The sequence below is a fragment of the Pleurodeles waltl genome, chromosome 5, assembly GCF_031143425.1.
Source record: "Pleurodeles waltl isolate 20211129_DDA chromosome 5, aPleWal1.hap1.20221129, whole genome shotgun sequence".
Lineage (NCBI taxonomy): Eukaryota > Metazoa > Chordata > Amphibia > Caudata > Salamandridae > Pleurodeles > Pleurodeles waltl.
The window spans coordinates 1716690078-1716715128 of NC_090444.1; the positions used below are offsets into that span (position 1 = coordinate 1716690078).

The window sequence follows — 25051 nt, forward strand, 5'->3', positions numbered from 1 at the left end:
TTACTATATAATCTGGAGTACCCTCAGGTGATGTAGGCTCCCCCTCATGCGCCATAATGTACGCGTCTCCTTTCAGAGCGCTTCTTAAAGCATTGAAAACATTCATCTTTGCGTCTTTTGTTTTTGTTTTAAACTAATCAGGAAGTGACTTTAATTCCCAGAACACTCTTCACCCACCTTTTTCACCCTTTTACCTCTCATGGACGGCTGCCAATCCGTGCGCGACCCCTCTCGGTAACTGACCTATCCCAGCGCGATACCACTGACGTCACACTCACACACTGCAGCTGACAAAGCCTTGCGGCTTGTCTTCCTCACACTGGATTCACACCAAACTAATGCAATATTTTTGCGAGCACCTTTAACAACAACAATAACTCAAATTTAATGGTTTACTACAGGAAGGGTAACACAATCGCTTCAGAACTTTACAGAGATTTCACTTGAATCCTCGGCCGCTACTCTCTCCTTCTCAGCTCCTGCACCCGCAAGAAGAATTCGGCCCGCAGATCCTACTCTCGACTTGTCAATGGTTTGTGCTAGTGCACTATAGAACTTGCCAAATCTCCATTGAAGGTTTTTGCTCATACACTTGACTCAAACTTGACTTGTCAACCACGCCCGATTGACCTATTAAACCGTACAAATTACAACATAAACCCAAGTGTCTCCTACAATTGTCAATATACTCTGGAGTCTTAGACTGCGACGGGTCCGTACATTACCAACCAACCACGTGGATAATTTTTTTTAGCACAAAGCGCCACACTCATATGAAGTACGCCGACTTCCCTAATCTCATACTGTGGAGTACGCCCACTCCTACTAAAACAACATTACCTGGCCTAAACCACACAGACTTCACAAAACACCTGCAATATGCAGAAGCTGAGCAAGCGCAGATTCTACACCACACATGCTAAAGTGCTGAGAACATTCCCAACTCACTTAGGCAGGCTCCGAGATCCCGGGAAAGTCATGGGGAATTTAGAAACACATCATACCTCCAATTTGCATTATCTCAGAAAAACAGTCTAAATAGTAATTCTCCCTCCTAGGGCCCCAAAGGGCCAAACCGTCACTCTGCTACCAGAACTGATAACGCGTCCCTTTATACTAAATTATTACACATTGGGACTCGTTTTAGGCCAATGAATCTGTTGACCCAGTTGAGAGACACCTTAGGACGAGATAACTAATCAACATGTCAATCAATACGTCAATAATATCCTCAATATTTATTACAACAATGCATTTCACTTTAGTTAGAGACATTAATCAGCTTAAGACACCACCATGACCTTGCAGTCATGAATAACCACACTAGGGGCCATATGTAAAAACACTTTTTCCCATAGACACAGAATGGGGAAAAACCTTTGCTACATCTGGCCCTAATTTAGTATGAATGTTGGTGATATTTATTCCCTATTTTGTTACAATACTACTAGCAAGTATATTAACCTCAAAACCAATAAGCACAATAACATAGTCACAATATGGCAACTCTGATGAGATTTCATCAAAGCAAGGATCACAAACATTAGAACATAGCAAAGTGTGAATATAGGCTATCCTTAGCAGAGTATCGTCAACAAAGCATTGTTTCAGTCATTTGTCTATTCGCGTCAGTATTAGTGAACCCCTCTCAACTAACCTCTAATTAGCATTGGCATGTTCGGCTTCATGCAAAACAATTTTAGTAACACACATTTGAAAAACATCTAGCTATGGTCTCTGTCAAAAGAAAAGCAGTTGGTACCTAGAAAGAAAAAGCAAACAGACAATCACAATTTCATTGTCATATAGTTACCCTCCAAGGTTTGGGTCAGCACTCAAGTTCGGTCTTCGTCTTAAGGACATCAGTTGATTCACCATCAGTCAGGAACTCAGCTCAGGTAAGAAAGGGGCACTTCCCTCTTAGGGAGGTAAAGTGTAAATGCGCACTCTAAGGGCAAGGATGGTTCTAAATAAATCAGCCAGTCACTAATAAAAGTGACAAAGTTTCTGGATCATAAAACATAGCATCAGCATCTCCCCCCTTTCCTAGTCTCCTACTCCCTAATTCTAATTCACTTCCCTGTGATAGGGGTTTTTATCCCCTTTTCGTTGTACATTCCCCTAAAATCTGGTTGGACAAGAGTTGCACCCCACTATCTTTAGCCAATTAAAAACACATTGGGCCTGATTCTAACTTTGGAGGACGGTGTTAAACCGTCCCAAAAGTGGCGGATATACCACCTACCGTATTACGAGTCCATTATATCCTATGGAACTCGTAATACGGTAGGTGGTATATCCGCCACTTTTGGGACGGTTTAACACCGTCCTCCAAAGTTAGAATCAGGCCCATTATGTCATTAAAGCTTTCACCCCGGATCAGTTCTCAGGCATTTTATTGGTCCATATGATTGACGTCTTCAGAGGTAGAATGTCCACTATGATTTCATCCTTTTGAAATTCTTCGTGCATCTTCGGTCAGTTGCTCCATTGTCTGTACTGGTTTGGGCGACCTTGTACAATATACTAATCTACACTGTTGCATTTAGCTAGTACATTTCTACAAGCAATATGAATTTCATGAGAACGGATCTACTATAGTTACATTCAGCTTCTAGTTTGGAAAAAAAAACAAGAGTTCATGTCCTTTAGGAAGTCAGCACACTGCACGTTAGAAAAACACATTTAATATGAGAGCCAGGCAGTTAGGCCTCGACTCATGCTAACTAAGGCCTAAAAGATTTATTAGCAAAACTTTAATAACATAATAATTAATAATTAGTATAAAACCATTATTTAATACAATATTTCATCAACATCAGTCATTTTCATTAGTCCCCGTATACATTGGCGGCCACTCCCCGTGGGCACAATTCAAGTGCACGTTTTCAGCAAAACATATAAATACAGTTTCTATACGGCATTATTGTACATTAGTTCATAAACATTTCATGTTAATATAGATTATATAAGCTACGCTCTCTCCCCTTCTACAGAAGAAGGTGTCCACACCTCCTTCAGTAGGATTGCTAGTGAATTAGCATGTCAAGGCCAGAGGCTTCAAAGCCTCTGCCGCCTTAGATATGCAACAATGGTTTCCTCTCAGACCTGGGGAACGACACTCCCTTCCCTGAGGCCTATTTGTTACCAGAGCAGGTGAAAAATGAGTTAGTCAGAAGACCTGTCACATTTTCAGGATAGGCACATCTCTACGGTGGGCCACCAAAAGGTTAGAGCCAAGTAATGGTTTCACCATTTTGAAGTGGTCATATAGGGGGTGTAGTCATGTCAGGGGTAAATAGCCTACTGACTGCTACTCCACACTCCCCTAAGATACCCCTAAATTCCTGACATCAGGATTCAGATTTATCTACTGGGAACCGAAGGAAGAACAAAGAAGAGCCGAAGTTGTGAGAACATCCATCCTGCACCGAATTAGTGCCAAACCTTGCCTGGCTGCTTGCACCATGACAATCACAAAGACTGACTTGTCAGAAGCTGAATGGACTTCCTAAACTCTTTGGAGGACTGTTCTTATCTTCAACAGTCAAGCAGCATCTCCCTTGGGGTAGAGGAAACATACTGGTCATCTATAGGCACCAACTGCATTGACCCAGTATTACGTCTTGCTTGCCATCGGGCCCATTGAGGGAGCAGCTCACCAGGAAGAGGTTGTTGTGTATCCAGGAGGCCAGCCCCGTTGCTCTCACAAAATCTTGAGACATTGACCCTCTAAGCACCTTTCAGCACCTATACCCTGGGTTCTTGAGCCCTTGCAACTACAAAGGTTTGTTGCATGTCCAGTCTGGACACCACTGACCCAGGCACCAACCTGCCATTGGGGGACATCAGGATCCACAAGATCATGATCTGGATGGCCCAGCTACCCTGTTTTTTCTCTTCCATTAAGTCGTCAGAGCCTCTAACTGCAGTGACCCACCGGACGAAACACCTCTGCACCGAGCCCCCCAGCCCGGGTTCACACAAACCAGCTATGGCCCTGTGCTCCAGAGAGCTTCAAGAGCCGAGCCTCACTTTGGGTTCTGCAAGAATTGTCCCTAAGACCCCACTTACAGGCTTTCTTTTTCAGGTGCTTTTGTTACTGACTGTGTATTGACTGTGTAGCCCTCAAGGCTACCAACGCGACCAGCACCTCTGCACCCAGACTCACCAGGGCAGGTAGAAACACCTTGGCCCCTAAGCACCTTACGTCCCAAAAGACATCCTCAGGAACCGTTCGCAAGTGTATGTTTACAGTGCAGGTTTCTCCAATAGGATAACAATATTGCGTTTGAGGCTCATACCTTGAAAACGATTATTCAACTGTATTTTTCTATTCCTACAAAAATCTATTACTCCAAAAGTGCTAACTTGATTCTGATGATCTTATTGTCTGAAATTATATAAATATATGTGTTATTTTTCTACACTGATCTCAAATTTCTCAGACTGTGTTTCTCATGTATTGACTCGGTGTGTACACTACCCTCTGATAAGCCTAAATTGCTTAACCACATTACCACAAATAGAACACTTGAGATTATTAATTTAAGCCCTGTAAACCAATAAGTGTTGTCTGTACATTTTGCATGGGATGCCCTTACGTAGGTACTGTCACAAAAATGCCAGCTTACTACATTGGGGAGCATGTTTACAAGCCCTGTGCTCTGCTGGAGTGTTACTTTTTTTGACTCTCGGGTGGCGGAAACTACAGACCCATATCTATGAGGCCATGCAAGGCCACTTTGCGTGGCTTTGCATGGCCTCATAGATATGAATTAAGGCAAGGGAGCACCAGTTGCTCCGTTGCTTTACTATGCGTCACATGGCATTCCATGGGCATTGCGGTGTGTTTTCTCACAAAACACCCATGGGGTTTGACGCATTTTCAGATTTATACAGCTATGACAACCTGGGAATGTGTCAAAACCATATGCCTCCCCAGGGGAGGTGTAACAAGAACAAATATCTTTATATCTTCTCGTTGTTTTACTCTTTCTATGTGTGCTGTATTATGCGCACATAGAAAGAGTAAAAAAAACGTCCTGCATGCAGCACAGGCACCACGGTACCAGGGTGCCTGGGTTGGCGCTAGGCAGCCAAAAGGGTGCCAGCGCAGGTGGAAAGGACAGAAATGTACAGTATTTCAATAATATGGTGCATTTTTGCCCTTTCACTTGCTGCACTGCCCTGCGCCACTCTTTCAGTAAATATGCCCCTGGATGTCTAACAACAAACCTATGTGGCCTTTTGGAGAGCAATAAAAAACGGTATCTAATTGGTTGGCCGACAGCAGAACCATTGCTGCTGGGAAGACTGTTGCAGATATCAAACTTGAATTTAATCAGCTCAGGCACTTACACCTGTGCATCCTTTCGGTGGCTAGAGTGCTCCAAACTCTACAAAGCTACGTTACACTTTTGGCTGGATTCTTCTAGCAATGGGGAAAATAACTCTATCTCGACATAAGCCTTTCAGCAGATTCTCAGATATATGTCATCTTCTAATAGACTATTTGACAAGTACCACCATGATATGATTGTGCCCACATGAGAAAAGATGTCTATGGGTAAGTTACAAGGAGTTTGGAGCCAGAGAAGCTTGAATGCAATATTGCATGATGTTGGGCCTAATTAAAAAAGCAATTTGCAAGTCTCCTTTAAATTCCTAGCTAATACTATATTTAAAGCTAATCAAGCTTGCAAGAAAATGGCTCTAATAGCCACTAATTCTGTGTTAAATGCCAACAAGGCACCATATATTCTAGTAACCAGTTTATCTATTACAGTTGATAACTTTAAATCATTTACAACTACTACTACAGGTGGTGTGATCGCTACAAAAATGTTTCCCACTATTTGTGTCCCTTCATTAGCACTTTGTTGTGTCTATGGGGGTGGTGTCATTGTTGAAGCATCTATGCTGTTCACAAGATATATTTTAGGAAACAATAAAGCTAAATAGCAAACAGCCCTCCCCCCTCAACTTGCAGACAACTAAAAATAGGCATCTTGTCCACACACAAAATAAACTCCTAGAATACCTGCTTTGTCCCCCTGTTAAAAATGTAACAGGTCCTCCCAAAACTTCAAATGTGTGTTCAAAATTACTTGCCCAATGAGATTTTTTCTAAACTGATTTCTTCTGTTGTAAACACATAATTTCCCCTTGTTTTGTGTACCTATTTTAATTCTAGATAATTGATTTTCTTTTACTATTCATCTTCCTCTTTCTTTCAAACATTTATTAAAATGTCTGCCTCTTTGTCTGCATTGTGAACAATTTGAGCTTTTCTCTCCTCTAATGATAAAATTAAGGGCCACATGTACGTAGCATTTTGCACGTTGCAAACAGCAAATCAGGCCGTTTGCAATGTGCAAAATGCATTTTGGGATATTCGGACCCATTTTTGTGATTCGGTAAACTATTTACTGAATCGCAAAAAGGGTTTGCGAGTCGCAATTAGGAAGGGGTGTTCCCTTCCTAATTGCGAGTCGCAGTCCCATGTATGATTGTTTTGTGACCTCAAATGAGGTCGCAAAACAATCGCAGTTAGCACCAGTGTCAAACTAGTGCTAACCCATTCGCAAACGGGAAGGGGGTCCCCTTTGTGAATGGCAGTAAAAACATTTTTTCAGAGCACCACTGCCTGCTCTGAAAAAATGAAAAGAAAACTTTTACATTTTTGTTATTGAAATGCATCTTGTTTTCCTTTAAGGAAAACGGGCTGCATTAAAAAAAAAACTGCTTTATTTAAAAGCAGTCACAGACATGGTGGTCTGCTGTCTCCAGCAGGCCACCATCCCTTTGAGGGCAGCCATTCCCAATGGGGTCGCAAATTGCGACCTACCTTATGAGTATTCATGAAGTAGGTCATTTGCGACCCCCTTGCAAATTGCAGACAGTGTCATTGACACTGTTGAACATACGTTTTAGCAACTCGTAAACTGCGAGTTGCTCTTACTCACAATTTCCAAGTTGCAAATCCATTATTTCGTACATGTAGCCCTAACTTCTTTTCTAATGGGCTCATTAAACAGGTTAGATTTATTTTTTATATGCTTTAACAATGTCTATAACTTTGAGAGATCTAGAGACACCATGCAATTTCCATGTTTTTTGCTTGTGGGTGAGAACCGATTATTTTCTGAAGAGCAGCTTTGGAAAGAATCATGTCATAATTGGAAAAATAATATTCATTACATCCCTATCTATAAAATAAGCTAAGTAAAATACTACATGTATTTGCACAGAAAAGTGGGATGTGATGATACTTTTTAAGCAGCTGAAGAAGGTAAGCTTGCACAAATAAAACAGTATTTAGCATCTAAAACTTGAGTGTATTCCTGAATTAATCCAAAATAATCATTAGTTGATACATTTAAATAGTCCACAAATAAAGCTCATCTATTGGGTGTGCAGGTGTTGTAGTTCTATCTCTGGTGGCAAACTTATTCCAACTAAAAGTATTAGAATTCCTAATACTACAACTATTAATGTAACAATAAACACTAGCATACACTTAGCTCCGGTAAGGATACACATGTTTGTCTACAGTCTTACCTTGAGTAGAATTTAGCAGCAGGCAGTTTTAGTGTTCTGTGGTGAAGTCTAATTGTGAAAAGAAGCAAAACTTTCAGTGATTTACTTGCAGTTTTTATTCAGCTTAAGTACAAAAATCTTTGTGACGCATCTCTAGTCCTACTTTGTCTTCTTCTAAAAATGTTATCCCTACACTTCTATTGCAACATTGGCCCTAGTTAACTCTTCTCAATTCTTCTTGTTTTTATTTTTATTAGAGATTAAGGGGGTCATTTTGACCTTGGCGGTCTTTTGTCAAGACCGCCGAGGGACCGCCGTGCTGAAGACCGCCAGTTGTGGCGTTTTTCCGCTCGGCGTATTATGAGTGTTGGCAGCTCTCCGTCCTTTTTCGGACTGAGAGACGCCAACAGCCTTACTGGCGGGCGCAGTGAAGTGGAGGTTGCTCCACCTCCACCGCCACGTCAACAGAACACCGCCCACCGAATCACATCCTGTGATTCGGTGTGGCGGTGTTCTGTTGACGGTGTGGTGTTGGCGGAGCAGCCCCCATGGATCCCGTCCCCTCCCGGAGGATCGACGGACCAGGTAAGTCGATCGTCCGTTAGGGGAGGGGGGTGGGGGGGTTTTGTGTGTTGTGTGCGTGCATGGGGTGTGCATGTGTGTATGTAGAGGGGGTGTGTGAGTGCGTGTATGCTTGTGGGGGTGTTGTGTGTTTGGAAATGAGTGCGTGTATGTCTGTAGTTATGTCTGTATGGATGTGTGAGTTTATGTTTGAATGTGGGTGTGCGTGTCTGACTGTGTGTGGGGATGTTGGCATGTATGTCAGTGTGTGTGCGTATGTGTGTTGGTGGTGCCTGCGTGCGTGTCGTGTGTGAATGAGTGATGTGATGTTGGGGGTCGGGGTGGAGAGGGGGGTCCTGCCACCTTTGGGGGTGGCAGGGGTGGTGGGGGCGTAGGGGAGGGAGTTGGGGTGGGGGTTGGGGGATACCCCTATCAGTGCCAGGGAAGGAATTCCCTGGCACTGATAGTGCTTACCGCCATGGGTTTCATGGCAGTTCCAAACCGCATGAAATCCATGGCGGTCAGCCGGGTCCAAATACCGCCGGCGGTATAGTGACGACCGCCGGGCTGGAGACCCAGGTCTTCAGCCCAGCGGTCGTCTCCACCCTGGCGGGCGGAAGGGAGAAGCGGCGGATGACCATGACGGTAACCGCTATGGTCATACTCGCAAAACTTAGACCGCCAGCCTGTTGGCGGTCTTACCGCCGCTTCTCTGCCGTCTGCCAGGGTCGTAATGACCCCCTAATTGTCATGACCATTTGTTGTTTGACTATTCCTGAAGCCTCAGGACAATAGCCACAGTGCATTTCCTATTCCATTCAGAGCCACATACAGCATTCTAAAGACCTCATCATTGAAATGGGTCCCTTGGTCCGACTCCAGAGAAACCGGGAATCTGAACCATGGAATGAGTTCAAGTAACAGCAGTTTAGCTACAGTGACACTGTCATTTATACATGTTGTGTAGGCTTTCAACCATCGGGAGATACTGCACACTTTTACCAGGACATTCCTCAGCCCATTGCAAACGGGCATTTCACTTAAGTCTAACTGCATCCTATTAAAGGGTCTTCCTGATCTTCCAATGTGGCTAAGTGTTACATGAGTTCTTCTCCCTATATTCATCTGTTGACATGTTATGCACCTACAACAGAGCTTGTCAGCTAAAACTCTAAAGCTTAGATTAAACCAATTGTGTCTAAACAGCTTAACCATTGCATCCCTTCCAATGTGTGCAGGACCATGCAAATGTTGTTCCCATGGGAAACAGCAAACTAGAAACACTGGTTTTGTAGTTGCTGAAACCCAAATGTCATTAGCATTTTAACACGTCTGGCTATGATCCAACCCTTGCTGTTCGGCCTCTGAAACTTCTTCCAGCAATCACTTGATTTCTTCCCATGTAACAGCTACTCCCAACAGCATAGAAAAGGTGATATCTTCCTCCGTTTCATTTGTATATTCTCTACTAAATGTGCATTCCACATTGGTTTCCAACAGTGACATAGTCATTGTCTCTTCTGTGAGCTTCACATTTAACTACTGCAATTTCTTGGTGTAACTGCAAAGCCCCTAATCATTTCACCACATATTGCCTGCTTCTAATAGGGGACCCAGATGGCACCATAAATCCCCTTTGTGACCACATCCGCTCAAAGTCATGGACCACACCAAAGCCATATTGACTATCTAAATCATGGACCACACCAAAGCCATATTGACTATCTGTGAATATGGTTACTCTTAACTGAGCTGCAAGGCAGCAAGCTCAAGAAAGGGCAATTAATTCCCCAACTTGTGTAAACAGCGTAGACTGCTCTCAAGGTTCCTTCGTTTTCTCTTAGACATGAGCAGTCCACAACAAGTATATAGTCTGGATTATTGAGGGGGTTCACCTTCATGTCTGGTCTTGGCTTGGCGCATAAATCCATAAAATCCAGGCAGTTATGTTCAACTTCATTATCATGAATTTTACTTTCAGGCAACAGTGACAATGTAGTGTGATTGCGTGTTTGTCACCTTTTCAAAACAGAATTTACAGAAAAACCATTGTTTAAATTTTGTAAGTCTGCTGTTTGTCAAATACTGAGGTTTTGTATGGGTGAGCAATATTTCTACCAAGTGCGGAACCATCACTGTAAGAGGTGTCCCATCACTATGATATCATTTCTCTTAATACAAAGACTAACTGCTGCAAATGCTTAGTTCAGCTGGGCAGTTCTGCGGCAACTGTATCAAGTATAGTTGAAAAATATACCACAGGTCTTCAAGAGTCTCCATGCAACTGAGGAAGCACAGAGAGAGTGCAGCCCAACCTCTCACTGCAAAACAATGTGAATTTATCAGTTGTTATTGCTGGGCACATTCTAGCTTCCTCAACTACACATTTTCACCACCTCTGCTGTCCTTCATCCCATAGATCATTGAGCATCTGCATAATGTCGCACTGCTCTCTTTGCTCTGTTCGGATATTATTCTTTCTCTTTGGCATGCGCTGCCTTGTCCCAAGGGTGTAATGCTTCTTTCTGTGTAGGCATAGGAGGTGGCTTCATTTCATATAACTCTCTTAAGCATGTGATCTTTAAATTAAAAGTACCATATTGTGGAAATCTAAACAGTCCTTCATTTTCACTAATGTTGTACCATTGATGAAGCCACAAACATGTATGACGCTCTACATTTGTTGCCATATAATGAGCTGGCATCCTTCAGTTGGAACCTCTTCACCCACCCAAACATGGACTCACACATCACACTTCATTACATCTCTAAGGACTTTCAGACATTTCTTGATCACAAGAATTTAGCAATAAATGAACAAATATCAGTTTGATGAATTTCAATCTTTTGGTTGAATTTATAGTTTGGTATAATCCATTTCCTGTAAACCTACCAGAGCCTATCACTTGATGACTCGTTACCCGATCCCAGTGTGGCACTTCACACCAACTGCCTATTCCAACACAGCACACTCTGAAGTAGTTCTCCACTCCGTGCTGCGGCTTTACCCTTCTTTACAAGTTTTTGTATACACACATTCTACAACTCTAAGGAAGCACAATAAACAAATAACTTTTGTCTGCTCTACTAAAGAATTCAAAGTAGTTAATTCATACAAGAAACAAATCGTAATTAAGGTTTTTACACCTCTGACTTACTTACGCATACATACACCAGAATGATATCTCGAGCAGTGGGGAATAACCATGCATGATACAATTTCCCCTTTGTGCAATAGGTTTCACTAACACCAATCAATATTAGCACTCTCACAACAAGTTTTCATTGTCCCTGTCCCAATTGTGCAATCAATTATACCTCAAGAATCTGTACTACCAGAATTACTGAATGCTGTTGAACCACTGGCAGACCGGTAATAAAGCCTAAAGAAATGTGCTCCCATGGACGACTTGGGGTTGGAAATGGATGTAACAAACCTTTTGGTTTTGAATGACTTGTTTTAATGCGAGCACAAACTTCACAGTTTTTTACCATTGCTTTTATATCTTTTGTTAGGGTAAGCCACCAAAAATAGCGTTGGATCAGTTCAAGAGTTTTAGGAGTACCTGGGTGACCTGCCGTAGGTATAACATGCAACCAATGAAACACTATCTTGTGAAGTTTGGTAGTGGGTACGAACAAACGAGCGTCATGAAAGGGTAAACCTTGCTTGATTGACCTTTTGGGATCTGCTTGGGCCCATGTTTGCCATTTTTCAACAGTGAAAGAGTTGCGAATTTCTTCAAAGAAATCTTCAGTTTTTATGATACATAGAACCTTGACAGGAGCAGTGATAGCTCTGGAGGCTTGAAATGCAGGGAACGTGGTAGACTCTTGATGGGACAAGGCGTCACTTTGCGATTATCTTTACCAGGCCGGAAGGTTACTACAAAATCAAATTCGGCAAAAAAAATCATCCAGCGTAATTGCCGAGGGGTCAAAAGTCTGGCGTAACTCATGAATTGAAGATTACGATGATCAGTATATACTGTGACAGTGTATTTGGCACCCAACAAATGATGTCTCCAGTTTTTAAAGGCGTCACGAATCGCCAGAAGCTCTTTTTCAGCAATGATATAGTTCTGTTCGGCTTCGTTCAACTTCCGAGACATATAAGCTACAGGATGAAGTTGACCAGTGTCTTTATTTCGTTGTGATAAGACGGCTCCTACTGCTACATCTGAAGCATCAGCTTCGACTATGAAAGGTTGATTTGCATCAGGATGAGTCAAGACTGGGTCAGTGGAGAAAGCTTCCTTCAAAGTCGAGAAGGCTTGATCAGCTTCTGGGGACCATACAAACTTTTCTTTCTTTCTTAGTAGCTTAGTGATTGGAGCCACTGTCTGGAAGAAATTATTTATAAACCTCCGGTAAAAATTTGCAAACCCCAGGAAACATTGTACATCACGAACAGTCTTTGGGGTGGGTCAATCAGATATGGCTTTTACTTTCTTTTCTGCCATCATCAAACCTTGAGGGGTAAGAATGACCCCTAAAAACTCAACTGTGTTAACATGAAACTCACACTTGGTTAGTTTGCAATATAAATGGTGTTTTTGAAGGGCTGCAAGAATTTTCTTGACATGTTGGACATGTTCGTTTTCATTGTCTGAGTAGTTCAAAATGTCATCGATGTAGACTATGGTAAATATGTCGAGGTACTCTCTAAGAACGTCATTCAAGAAAAATTGAAATGCTGCTGGAGCATTACACAGACCAAAAGGCATGACGGTGTATTCAAAAAGGCCATATCTTGTCTTGAACGCTGTTTTCCATTCGTCACCCTCTCTCATTCTGACCAAATGATAAGCACCTCGAAGGTCAAGCTTCGTGTAGATTTTTGCTCTCCTTACTTGTTCCAATAAGACCGGAATTAGGGGTAAAGGATATTTATTCTTGATGGTGACTTTGTTCAAACCCCTATAGTCGATGCAAGTTCGAAGTTCTCCATTAGCTTTTGGAACAAAAAACAAAGGCGAAGCTGCAAGAGACTTAGAGGGGCGAATGAAGCCATTCTCCAAAAATTGATCTAGGTATTTTCATAAATGTTGATTTTCATGTTCTGACAGGGCATATACACGACAGTTGGGAAGTATTGCACCTGGGGCTAGATCAATTTGACAGTCATAAGATCTATGAGGAGGTAGAGTCTCTGCTCCTTTCTCATCAAATACATCTTTGTAAAATGAATACTGTTTGGGCAGCTGAATTTCTTTCTCCGCTGCAGTAGCTATGTAAGAGTTGCAAACTTTTGGTACTTGAGTCTTTTGGAGACATTGTTCGTTACATAGCGCAGATGAGAACACGATTTTTCGTTCTGCCCAATTGATCTCCGGATTGTGATGAGTTAACCATGGCAAGCCGAGGATAATCCCATTTTGGGGAGCATGGATCACGTCAAGGATGATTTTCTCTTTATGTTTCTTTCTTTGATTCTTATCTTCACAAATCATATACAAGGGGATAGTCTGAAGAGTTACCGGACCTCCAGTCAAGAGTTTTCCATCAACTGCCTGGATGATTTCTGGGGTCTTCTTTTCAATACATGGGATCCCCCATGCACGAACCAATTGGACATCAACAAAGTTCCCAGTAGCCCCAGAATCAACTAGAGCTTTTTTTAAATAGATCTTTTTCTTGACCTGAACTCTTATTTCCAGTTTAAGATGTCTAGATTGTGAAGGGTCCACGGTGACACCCAAGAGCAACCCTTCTCTGCATCTTGGGTGTTTTAGTTTTCCAACTCGACTGGCGCATTGGCTGCAACCTTCTGAACTGGACCTTGCTTGTACTTTGGTTTGATTGGACAATCTTTGGCAAAATGACCTTTTTGCCCACAATAAAGACATTGTCCATTTTTTCTGCATAGGTCCTTTTCATCTTTGATCAAAGATCTTCTGATAGTTCCAATTTCCATTGGTTCCGGCGTTCTTTCTTTCGGAGTTCTTGAGTCTCCTTTATCATGAACGTGCCATGAATATCTTTAAATCTTTTTGCGCGTTCCTTTACGTTCTGCTAAACGATGATCAAGTCTCAAGACAAGATTTATTAATTCTTGACAGTCTGTAGGCTGTGGGTCGATTTGAGCTAAGATTTCTTTAAGTTCCTCTTTGAGTCCCTTGTAACACAAGACCGCGTGTTTTTCTTTAGGCCAGGATGTCTCAGCAACCAGACGGTTAAAGTTGGCTAAATACGACACTAGGTCTTGATTCCCTTGGCCTAAATCTAATAATTCACGATCTGCTGACTGTGTTACAGTTCTACGATCAAAAACTCTCTCAAATTCACGAACAAAATTTCTCCAGTTGTACAATAAGGGACTATTTTTACGCACAAGAGGAATTGCCCAAGTAGCTGCATCCCCAGACAGATATGATAACAAGAACGCTACTTTGGACTGGGCATCGGGAAAGTATTTGGTCTGCAGGTGAAGTGTAGTTCCACTTGAACCAGGAAAGATTGCGCTTTCAAAGGGTCACCTGAGAAACATTCTAGGGGAGCTAAAGGAATTGCAGAAGGAACATTTAGGGAAATCGGATTACTTCCAGAAGCCTGAGAAGAAGTACCTGGCCAAGACACACCTGTGAGACTTTGTTCCTTCTTCTCTACCTTATCTTGCAACTGACTCTCACTCTCTCTGCTAAGCTAGTTGTCAATTCTTTGGATGATACCACCTCTGCTTGGAGCTGGGTGATAGCCTTGACTAACTCGTCTAGCGTGGCCATGCTGAGAACATACACAAGCCAGGAGGATAATAATTAGTGGGCTCACTATTCTGTCAGAGTCACCAGATCCTCGGGGTCTGTGCACGTTCCCAACATATCCACCACTGAACAGCTCCAAGACTCTGATGGATAAATCACAGAGACTGAGAGAGTTCAAGAGGGGAAGAGGGGATTAGAAAGGGAACAGCTGGGAAGGAGACCTGTAGTAAGAAAAAGGTTAGAACACATGATATGAAAATTATATCTCCTGAAATCAATACTAGACTATGATTCTAAGCCTAGTCACTCTGAAAACATGAACAATCTAAGAGTTAAGTTTAAAATGACTAAGTTTCAAGATGGCCGGATACCTGTAGGGGAATCAAGATGAATTCAATGAAAACTTTCTTATTCAAGTACTTTCCTTTACATGAGAATCCGAAAAAACATTCTGACAAAATTTTAAACCAGTCATATAAATCCTGTTTTGAGAATGTATACTTGGACCATACAATATTGCATCTAGAAACTCTGGCCTTCTGTGTACTCTTAAAATGTTTCAACACAAATTGCGCATATTGCAGATATATATATATATATATATATATATATATATAGTAAACACCATAAAAGGATTGTGCACCATGAATAACACAATATGGATTCAGGAAACAAATCACATAACTTGTCAACTCAAATATTACATAATAAATATCTTAGAATAGTGGCATTCAATAAACAACATGAAATAAACTCGAGGAGAGAATCGTGCGTCTTGCCGATTCGAGTGTCACCATGTAAAATACCAAGAAATGGTAGCACGCAATGAATATCAAAGTCAAATCATCATTAATCGAATCGCGCGTCTTGCCGATTCGTAAAACCCGATGTAAATGTCAAGAAATAACAGCTCACAATAAATAACAAGATCAAAGTACAATGAAATGAATCGCGCTTCTTTTGCCGATTCTTAAGCCACCATGTAAATGTCAAGAAATGGTAGCGTGCAATGAACTACAAAGTTAAATCCTCATGAAACGAGTTGCGCGTCTTGCCTATTTGTAAACTACCATATAAATGTCAAGAAATGGTAGCGTGCAAGTAATCTGTTACTCATTTAAGAATTAAACCAAGAATATGAAAATTCTCAATAACGGTGTCGGAACAGTCCAACCACCGTCTTACCGCCTGGAACAATGATCACCAATGAAGGATGAAGGGCAGAAGACTGGAAGATCCAAATAGGCTGCCGGGACAGGAGCTCAGGAAGAAGCTGCTGCTCTGCACCGGGACCTCTGAATAGTGAGCACTGGGAGTTTGGCTGGCTCTCTTTTATAGAGTCTTGGCCCAGCCCAGAACCACACCCAGGCATGTTGCAGGGAAAGTGTCTGGAAGGCCCTGGAAAGGGGCCACACCCTAACACACTCTGAAAACATTGAAAACATGCAGCAATACATTGCAAAGGAACAGTATTTGTAAGCATATTAAAAATAAGTTTTCAGGATTGAACTCTGCAATGCAAAAGGTTAAACCACAACATATCAGCACAATGCATAAATTACGTTGTTTTGAGAGTGCTGGGTTTTTGCATTTTTGTCGCCAATAGAGCGCGCACTGCTCTGGTGTTGACAGTTACCTACTACAAATTTTACATCAGCACTAGTGTTCCTTAAAATAAGCTTTGCACATTGTTAATAAAAGCATTTTGCTAGCACAATTCATGTCAACAGACATTAGGAAACCACTGACATAAAATGTAGGCTATAGTGTTTAACTAAGCTTCCACAGTCATTGATGTTTCATTGTTTCTTCCCTTTGTTAGGGATATACCATACAGTTAATATATAAGGACGGACTAATGCTTGTCAGTGAAGGGGCTACATTGTTTGTACTCTTGCATTGTGTTAAAAGAAATACATTGGACCATTATAACATGTTTATGTATGGAATATGAAACATTACATGCAATTTTTAATCTATTTAATGTCTGTGTGTTTGCAGGGTCTATTCATTTTGGTCTTTGCAACTCTTTGGGATACAAAGGTATGAATTTTTATATTTTCTGTTAAAGTAATTTCTGTTTATGGCTACTTTCTATTAACTTTTCTTTCACACTTCTTAACAATTCAGGTTAGAGAAGCATTGCTCCAGCGAATGTCACTATCAAGATGGGTTTCCCAGCAGACTAAGGTATGCCAGTTTGCACCAAGTCATTTCTTTGGATGCATTAAGATATTCCAAAATGTTTAGGAAATGAAGGAGGTTGCATACCACCAATTTGAGGATAGATCTGGGTCATTGCTGGTGAGTTAATGTATCAATATTTGACTAAGTAATTAGGAGGGCTTTTCTATCTCTGTACTATTTTATGAGTGGTAGTATTTGTAAACAAAAACAAACCTTTATGCCCACCTAGGACCTTGGTAGCATATTATAGCATTAGAGCTCACTGCCTAGGGCTATACCAATTGTTAAAGAACCTTAGTTATACGCCCAACCTACAGGTGAGGGTATATAACAAGTAAGAAGACCTTTGACAAACGGTATTGCCAAGGCAGAAGGGCTATAAGGCTATTAGAACATTCCACCCACTAAGGTGAATGTTCTAAATTAAAAAGGGAGAAACATAAAGAGAAAAATTGTAATATAGGAGCAGAATGTTTATACTATCCATTATGAGCCCAGAGCTACGCCATTGTCTTCAATAGAGCTCTCCACCTTCCAGTGTTCTAATAGAAGTTATCTGGCAGAAGTCCTATGGAACCCATTTGAATCTATTTAATAATGAGGCTTGGGCTTTCTTGTACCTTTGTTACAAGTGCTGGAAAAAGTGCTAGTATTCCTCTCCCACCCGGAGATACTGCTTCAGAGGGTACCAGTAACTCCTGGGTTGGGGAAAATTCCTCTCATCACTAGTTGTGCCCTGATGGTTTACTAAGAAATGACGATTTACCAAGCGAATCTTTAAATACAGATTTTATTCCTGTAGTAATTACTCATTTTCTGCTTTTCTTTCAGTAGGCCTGGGAGTAATTTTAATTAGGCTGGAGTAATCAGGGTAATTTTTGTAATTTTGCATTACTCTTGTGATGAGACTTTACCGAAATTATGCGATGCTGCTGTTGTGTCCTCTTGCATTTAGCACAATTTTCTTATCACAAAATACATTTTCTAGTCCATTTTAAATACAAGGGTACATTTTGAGCTCAGAAAAAGTGCTAAATGCTGGGTTATCCTTCTTACATTATTGTGAGCGAGTACTCATAATTTTGTGGTATTTATGCGTAATTATGCTAGTACCAATTACGCGAGCTACGCGCACCCGTATCTTTTGTCCAAAGCAGCTGAAAGTGTGAAGGTAAACAGATCTGCCGCATTCCAGGCTATCTCATCATTCTATTGGGGGTGGATACTGCAGTTGCCTGCCCCATAGGCATTAAGCAGCCACTCATAATTTATTTTCTCAGTCAAAGGTATCTATAAGACTTTAACTTCTATTCTCAGGCTCAAGTTGTGTGATGACACTAGTCTTCTTGTAGATCACTGCTGCCCCTGAATGAATTCCATACTGATTTATAGCCAAATTGCAGGGAATGCCATACCTGTTAAGGTGAAATCACTGAAATAAACACACCAGGAACTCACAGGAGTGTGATTTAAATCCATATTTCTTTCAGTTTTTATTATTGTTTCCATAGGGATGTAAACATCACATCTGACACACCTGTTTTCTATAGATCTATATCAGCATATTTGTTGCCATTGTGCAAATAGAACATAAAGGGGTTAGTAATGTAACAATGCAGTCTACATTCTGTATTGGACCAACACACACAAACAATGCACACTGCTCTTCCTCCTCGTAGACAATCATAGCTATGCATCCATGGATCCCTCTAGCCACTGCAGTCATCAGTCTAGCTACATGGGTGTTTTCTTACCATACGTGTGTGCAGGTATGTATACCTCTGTGTATGCTGTGTATGTAGGTGTATGGTGGCATTTCTGTTGGCCTATGTGTCTGTATTTGTGATGGCCTTAGTGTGAGCTGATGTCCCTTGGTTTGTTGAACTATGTTAGTCTGTACATGTGCTGCATGCATGAATGTGTAGCTTACCTTGTGTGTCTCTGTGTGTCACTACGCAAAGGACAGTTTATTATTTTATTATGTGTGCTTAAGAAGTGGCAACCTGCTGGGAGCAGGGAAGGCTCTCTTGTGCGAGAGCCGTAATGAAGAGACACTGCATGGGGTTGGGAGACTGCACAGAGTGAAAGTGCTGGGGCATAGAGTGTGCTCTGATGGTAAGCCATGAGGGGTTTTCTTGAGGGTTGTTCGGTGGATCAGAAATGTGGACTCTGCATTACATGTGGAGAACTATCATGGCCCCAACAGCACTGACACAGAAATAGGACTATGTTTTGCACAGGGTTTTTGATAGGAGAGAGGAAGAGCTTAATTTGTAATAAAATAAATGCCAGCGGCTTCATCAAGAGGACACTGCAGCTTTCTCCACCCATTACCCTTGTCAGCCCTGCCAGTGGCAGTACCAACACAACTACTAACCATCACACTTCTACAAGTGTGGCAATTCAGACTATTCCCAGACCCCAAAAGTACAAGAATAGTTTGGGTGGCAGGCATTTGTACTTTTAATGTATATTCCATTAGTAAACAACTGTTGTTGTGCTCACTCTAAATCAGACAAACAGGGCCACCGTGTGGCAGACTATCATAAGTACAGGAGTTGACAATTAAGTGCTTAGTGCCGAGCAACGAAAACCACTGGCTCAAATTAGGTAATCTGCAGGGAGCCCAAGGATTCTCATTCTGTGCAGCCATACAGCAACAGGTATCATAGGAACAGCTTAACCTGTCTCAAGGAGCGTACACCACTCACAATAAGGTATCCACCCATAGCCAACAGCTGTCTAAGTGTTTGGTAAGGGTAAGGTCATATCAATCACAGGTTAACTGTAACGGTCAATCATGGCAAGTAGCATTTCTCATCTTTTTCTGTCAGAATTCGAACAATAGTTGTATTAACCAGGATAGAAAGTAGCATCCTAATTTTTCACTGTATAATATACACACTAGCACATGCATAGGTTGCCAACCATGCAATATGAAAATTATTCTTGATAGACTGTGGACATTTGCAGGGCTGTTTTGAAATGGTAAAGATACATTGTATAGGTGTTTTAAAAGGTGTGGGACACTGCATGCATTTCTGTGTGCTACAGGAAATATTTGTAATGAAAGCTTGGAAATCAACAGTGTAAACCAGCCCACCAGACCTAAAACAGGCCAGCAAACAGCCAAACAACGGCCCACACATTGGCCTATCAGGGCAGCACCCCAAACACTACCTAACTGCCCTATAGGCTATTCAATCCCTGTATGGAGCCAATGAGGGCCCTTCTGACTGAAGGCTGATGGCCTGCCCAACTCTCAATAGGGCAGGCGCACAGAAAATTTAGAGGACAGGGTACTCTGTTACATTTGTGATGAAGCACCCTCTTAACCAATCTTTAAATCAGGTCTTTTGTTTGTCAGAAAAGCAATACTCAGTGCACTATTCTGGGGAATCTTTACAAGCAGTGGAAGAGAGGCAGGATTATTTGAGGTTTTCAAAAAAGAAAAATGGTCTTGGCCGAATCTTCCATGGCTTTAGTGCTTTGATTTTCAATCCATTTTTTTCATCAGAACACCAACTTTGAAGCATTTCCTCTTCTTTTGTAATTTATGAATAGATATGCTAAAATGTGTGTGGGGTCCATACATGAAGACTTCTAGGACCTATCAGTCATAGTCATAGTAACACTAATATCTCCATCTCCCAGTTAGACCACTCGTAGAACTGAAAATTTGCAGTCAGGTCTAAACAAAATGGTGTAGGAAAGTAGCCTCTTTCTAGCTTGCTTACCCACACTTTGGCCTGTTTGTCGGTGTGTTTGACTGTGTCTACTGGAATCCTGCTAATCGGGACCCCATTAGTTATGCTCTCTACCTTAAATTTATTTGTTACTTACTGTTAACAGTATATCACCCTCAATTAGCATCTTGTGCCCCCCTATAAGTGCCTAGTATATGGTACCTAGGTACACAGGGCATTGGGGCTCCAGGGGATCCCTATTGGCTGCAGCATATATTTTGCCACCCTTAGGGAGCCCATGCAAAGGCTTCTGCAGGACTGCCATTGCCGCTTGCGTGAAAAGGGTCACGCACCCTTTCACTGCCATTTACACTGCACCAGGTCACTTATAAGTCACCCCTATTGCAGGCCCTCCAGCCCTGAGGGCAGGTTGCAAAGCACCTGTGTGTGAGGGCACCCCTGCACTGGCAGAGGTACCCCCACGAACACCAGGACCATTTTCCCAGACTTCGTGATTGCGAGGATGCCATTTTACATATGTACTGGACAAAGGCCACTACCTATGTCCAGCTACATAAAGGTAACTCCAAACATAGGCATTTTTTATATCAAACACATTGGAATCATACCCCAAGGCTTTTGCAAGCATTGGTTGTATGATTCCATGCACTCTGGGGGCTCCTTAGAGGACCCCTAGTATTGCCATTTCAGCCTTCTGAGGGTTTCCAGGTTGCCCAAGCTGCTGCCACCTCCCAGACAGGTTTCTGCCCTCTGTTGCTTGAGAAGCTCAAGCCCAGGAAGGCAGAACAAAGGATCCTTTGGGAGACGGGTCTTACACCCTCTCCCTTTAGAAATAGGTGTTACAGGCTGAGAAGGGGTAGCCTCCCGAAGCCACTGGCAATGCTTGGATAGGGCACATTTGATGCCCACCTTGCATAAACCGGTCTACACCGGTTCAGGGGCCCCCAGTCCCTGCTCTGGCATGAAACTGGAAAAAGGAAAGGGGAGTGACTACTCCCCTGTCCATCTCCACCCCAGGGATGGTGCTTAGAGCTCCTCCAGAGGGTCCCTGGGTTTTGCCATCTTGGATTCCAAGTTGCCATGGAACTCTGGGAGCATCTGAGTGGCCAGTGCCAGCAGATGACGTCAGAGCCCTCTCCTGATAGGTGCTTACCTGGTTAGGTGACCAATCCCCCTTTCAGGGCTATTTAGGGTCTCTCGTTTGGGTGGATCCTCAGATTCAGATTGCAAGACTCCAGCAGGAATCCTCTGCGCTCTCCACTTTGACTTCTCACTGAAATAACTGCATCTGGTCCCTCCAGGAATTCTACGAGCTGCAACAAAGAAACACACCACCTTCTGCAACATTGTATCTTCAGCTCCTGCCAGCAACTGCAACAGTTTTCTGGTCGTGCATCCTCTGAGCACAGCCCATCTTCAGCCTGCACCAGAAGACTGAAGGAATGTCCCTTGGGGTGAAGGAGTCACTCCCCTGCTTCAGCAGACACCGACTGCAACAACAACTGGCTGCTAGGATCCCCTCTCTTGCTGAGCTGCGTGGATCTTGCATCATGGGTGGTGGACTGAAGTGGTCCCGCCGGTCCTCACGTCCCACTGCCCAACTTTGGTGGAGTTAAGAGCTTGCCTCCCGACGCATTGCATGTTTTGCAGCTGTCAAGGCTCGCTGGCATCCTTCCTCCAAGTCCTTCATGCATCTTGTAGCTCTGGCCCCCCCAGCAATCTATCCTGTGATGCACAGCTTTCTGAGTGGTTCTCCGGCAGCGTGGGAGCCTTTTTCATTGTGCTGCATGGGCCTCTTTTGCACCTTTCTTGTCCCCGTTTTAAAGAGTCCACCTGGTCCTTCCTGGTCCAAGGCAGCGCAATTTTACGCTAACCACGAGCATTGCGTGTGCCAAGGGTTGTTGGCAGACTCCAGCGACACAAACCAGACTGTCATTCTCCATCTGGCATGGGACATCACTTGCATTCTCCAGGAACCTGACTCTGTCTTCTGGGGTGCAGTACTGACTGTTCTTCTTCACCGGTGGTTCTCCTTTAGCACCTTCATCCGGGTTAGCAGGGGCTCCTGTTCTTGCTGGACTCTTCTGTGCTTCATGGACTTAGTCGCCTTCTTCCACAGGTCCTCTGGTCCAGGAATCCATTGTTGATGTCCTGTAGTCTCTTCTGGCTCTTGCATAATTCTTCTTTTCGTTTCTGTGTGTGTTCAAGGAAACTCACTGTGATTTTACTCCTGCTTTTCTGGTCACTGGGATGGGTTCTAGTACTTACCTTTGGGGTTTTCTAGTGCTCCCAGCTCCCCTCTACACACCACACTTGCCTAGATGGGAGACCGACTTTCGCATTCCACTTTCTTGGTATATGGTTTGTGCTCCACGTAGGTCCATTTCTAACTATTGTGATCTTCACTAATTGCACTGTTTTCTAACTGTTTTACACCTGTTTCTGTATACTAGTGTATATCATTTGTGTATTACTTGCCTCCTAAGGGAGTATATCCTCTATGGTATTTTTGGAATTTGTGTCACCAAAATAAACTACCTTTATTTTTGCAACACTGATGGGTCATTATGACCTTGGCGGGCGGTGCGGCCGCCAATGCGGCCGCACTCCCGCGGGGCCCATTACGACATCCCCGCTGGCCCAGCGGGGATGAGGCCGCAACATAGGAGCCGGCTCCTAATGGAGCCAGCGGTGTTGCGGCCGTGCGACGGGTAGCATGGGCCCCAGGACACCCTTTACCGCCAGCCTCTTCCTGGCGGTGCAGCTACCACCGCAGTCGTAATGAGGACCTCCGTACCACCAGCCTGTTGGCGGTACGGACGCTAAATTACCTCATAATGACCACCTGAGTGTTTTCTTTCATGTGTGTGAGTACTGTGTGACTACAGTGGTATTGCATGAGCTTTGCATGTCTCCTAGATAAGCCTTGGCTGCTCTTCCACAGCTACCTCTAGAGAGCCTGGCTTCTGTACACAGCCTACATTTCACTAATAAGGGATAACTGGACCTTGTATAAGGTGTAAGTACCATAGGTACCCACAATAAACAGGCCAGCCTCCTACATTGGTGGCAGTGGTGGGATAAGTACTTATAATTGCCTTATCGCTCTGTCACCTCGTGCTTTCCACAGGAAGGACCACTCTATACCTAGAGGTAAATACAATGGTACGTAGTGCAGGAAAACTAGTCTCTAACGCTTAGGCAAATTAGGGTATAGACATAGCCCTTGCTCTAAACGTTTTCTGAGAGACTAGAGGTTAGATAGGTTAGGTACACCCTACATTACCCTAACACACACACAATGGCCCTCATTCTGACCTTGGCGGTCTTTTCGCAAGACCGCTGAGTTACCGCCGCGGTGAAGACCGCCGACCGCGGCGGTGTGCCGCTGTGCGCATTCTGACCGCTGGGAGCGTTCCGCCGGAAAACCGCCAGCAGCCACACTGGCGGTCGGCGGGAAAGTGGAGACTGGTCAACCTCCACCGCCACGCCAGCAGAACACCGCCCACAGAATTACGACCCACATTTCTGTGTGGCGGTCTTCTGTTGGCGGTCTTCTGTTGGCGGTCACGTCCCTATGGCTCCCGTCGCCTCCCGGAGGACCAACGCACAAGGTAAGTTGATCGTCCGTGAGGGGAGGGGGTGGGGGGGTGTTGTGTGATGTGGGCGTGCATGGGGGTGTGCGTGTGAGTGTGTAGAGGGGGTGTGTGAGTGCGTGTATGCCGGCGGGGGTGCTGCTGTGTCTATGGGTAATGTGTGCTGTTCGGCAGGTGCGCATGTCGGCATGTATGTGTGCGGGTATGTGTCCCCGTTGTGTATGTGTGTGTAGGGGGTGTGTATATGTGCATGTTGGGGGTGTGTGCATGTCGGGGTACATGTATGTGCATGTCGGGGTGGGGGTGGGGAGGGGGTTCGTACCACCTCTGGGGGGTGGCAGGGGGGTGGAGGGTGTGGGGGGAGGACTCGGGTGGGTAGTGGGGGGTGGGGGAGACCCCTATCAGTGCCAGGGAAGGAATTCCCTGGCCCCGATAGTGCTTACCGCCATGGTTCGCACGGCGGTTCCCGCCCGCAAGAAACCGCGGCGGTAGGCAGGGTCATAATACCCTTGGCGGTCTTGGGACGACCGCCGGGCCGGAGTGCGCAAACTCCAGCCCCGCGGTCATGACCGCCGTGGCGGTCGGATTGGAGAAGTAGCGGTCGGTCGCGGCGGGGACCGCCGCGGTCAGAATGCCATTTTTAATACCGCCGGTCTGTTCGCGGTCCGACCGCCGTCTCTCCGCCGACCGCCAGGGTCAGAATGAGGGCCAATGTGTGCAGCTGAACCTAGATCTGAGGCCATGGACTCTCCGT

The 25051-nt window shown here is 43.7% G+C and overlaps 1 protein-coding gene across 5 annotated transcripts in view; it reads left to right on the forward strand.

The window, feature by feature from the left end:
• Positions 1-25051, forward strand: part of LOC138296696 (adhesion G protein-coupled receptor F5-like) — a 1100568-nt gene that overhangs the window by 946889 nt on the left and 128628 nt on the right. For all 5 annotated transcript variants that reach the window (XM_069236068.1, XM_069236070.1, XM_069236069.1 and 2 more), the window contains 2 exons: positions 16809-16850; positions 16938-16997. In XM_069236068.1, coding sequence (XP_069092169.1) covers positions 16809-16850; positions 16938-16997 — 102 coding nt within the window. The remainder of the gene's footprint in view (positions 1-16808; positions 16851-16937; positions 16998-25051) is intronic.